General features: G+C 68.1%; 1 protein-coding gene across 2 annotated transcripts in view; it reads left to right on the top strand.

Annotated features, from left to right (window-relative positions):
- The window catches only part of ATP6V1C2 (ATPase, H+ transporting, lysosomal 42kDa, V1 subunit C2), a 33,478-nt gene that overhangs the window by 28,327 nt on the left and 3,258 nt on the right, over nucleotides 1–1,893 (top strand). The window contains exon 9 of one of the 2 annotated variants that reach the window (XM_004686439.2): nucleotides 484–581. In XM_004686439.2, coding sequence (XP_004686496.1) covers nucleotides 484–581 — 98 coding nt within the window. Of the gene's footprint in view, nucleotides 1–369; nucleotides 582–1,893 lie in introns of both variants that reach the window. The other variant, XM_004686438.2, reaches the window with a different exon arrangement.

Here is a 1,893-nt window from a genome sequence, read left to right as displayed (position 1 = left end):
GGGCAGGCCGTGCGGCGGGGGGCGGTGGTCGGGCAGCTGGCCGCTCTCCCTGACTGCCCTGCTGGACCCAGCCTGACCCTGGTGGGCAGATGGAGGCCAAGGGGCCCGCAGAGCTCCCCCCAGGACCAGCCACAGGCACTAGAGGCCACGGCGGCCCCGAGGGCTGGTGGCCACGAGGTGGGGCTCTAGCGCCCCCTGGAGGCGGCGCTGGTACTGACGTCAGGACGGCGCCTTCCAGAAGGGGCTCCTGGGCAGCAGGGTCAGAGGACGGGACAGGTCAGCTGCCTGCTGGGAACCCCGAGGGCAGGGGCTGCCCAGCCCCCTCTGCCCCACGCACGTGCCGGGTGCGGCAGCCTGGCCCCCGCCCAGGCTGGGCTGCGGCTCGCTGCTTCTGCTGGCTCCCGGCGCCTCTCCTCAGCGCAGGCCTCGCCTTGTCTCGGTGCTGGACGGCGGGCTGCAGGCTCACGGCTCTCGCCTCTGCAGGGCCCCCTGCTGCGCTGGCTCAAGGTGAACTTCAGCGAGGCCTTCATCGCCTGGATCCACGTCAAGGCGCTGAGGGTGTTCGTGGAGTCCGTGCTCAGGTGCGTAGCGGGCCGGCCCGTGTCCGGGGGTCCGGCTCTGGGGTGCCCCGCTCCTGCCCCCTCAGCCCTGCAGCCGCTGTCACACCCCAACCGAACAGACACCAGCAAATCTTATTTTGCCTGTTCAAAAATAATAAAGCTTCACCGTGGGAAATTTAGAAACTAGAGGGACGCGGAGAGTAAAGTCCCCTGCATCTCGGAGGCCCTGTGGCTCCAGCTTGGGCGCGGTGGGCAGTCTGCTGGCTTGTGAAAACGAGGTCAGACAGGACATCCGGCCACTTCGGCCGCGGCCTTCTGGCCCGCTGGCCAGCAGCCCCCGTGGAGCTGGGGGGTCTCCGTCCCTTCGCGCTGAGCCCCTCCCAGCCACCCCCCACCCCGCAGTTCCCCGCACCCCCCATCCTGAGCCCCGGGGGCTGCCGTTTGCCCACCACGGGTGTCCCCTGGGCCCCTTCCCAGCCCTCTTCAGCTTCCTTAGACCAGTGTCCTGTCCTTCCATTCCAGGCCCCCCATCGCCCCGCCCCCAGGCCCCGCCGGCCTTCCTTCCCGCCCGCTGCCCCAGCTGCCTGCTCTCACTCAGGCCTCCAGCCCACCCCCAGGCCGCCAGGTTCCCCTGCACAGATGGAATCTGGCCCGGCTGGCCTCCTCCCCTGCACCTTCCCGGGCTGGAGGTGGCCTTGGGGTGCGCGGTGCCCAAGCTCACCTGGGAAGCCCTAACCGCCAGAGTGCCGACGGCCCCCTGGCTCTGGCCCACCCCCACCTACGGGCCCTTTTCTTGGAGAGGCAGAGAAGGGCGTCCTGGGTGTCTCCTTAAAGCTGCATAGAAGTACTTCCCCTAGGGTAAAGGCCAAATCACTTTTCAGAGCGATTTTTTTTTTAGTGAGCACAGTAAAACACGAGGAAGAATCAGGCGCAGAAATAAATACTGTGGCAAGCAAAGTCCCTCCAGCCCCCGCCTGGCAGCCCGGTGGCCCCTTTTGAGGCCGCGTGTCCCCGGCGGGGAGCCCCACTTCCTGCTCTGACCCTGCCCCCACCTGCTGACCGGACCCTCCCAGCGGCCTTTCCATGCCCCGTCCCGGGGACCCCTGAGGAGACCGTGTTGAGCCAGCAGGTTCCTTTGCGCGGCCAGGCAAAGGCCACCTGCTTCCTGCCCTCCCTGGGTGGCGCCCAGCCTGCCTGGAGCTGCCCGCCGGGCCATAGCCAGAGTCCCCGAAAGAGGGAAGAGGAGGTGCTGATGTGTGTGGATTGAGAAGAGGCAGAGCAAAGGGGGCGCACGGCAGGTGGCCCTCATCTCGGGGGTGCCCCGGGGCCCAGC

The sequence above is a fragment of the Condylura cristata genome, unplaced genomic scaffold, assembly GCF_000260355.1.
Source record: "Condylura cristata isolate star-nosed mole 26May11 unplaced genomic scaffold, ConCri1.0 scaffold00020, whole genome shotgun sequence".
NCBI classification, from domain to species: domain Eukaryota; kingdom Metazoa; phylum Chordata; class Mammalia; order Eulipotyphla; family Talpidae; genus Condylura; species Condylura cristata.
Note: the sequence above shows the minus strand (reverse complement) of the source record. Positions and strands in the feature narration are given on the sequence as shown.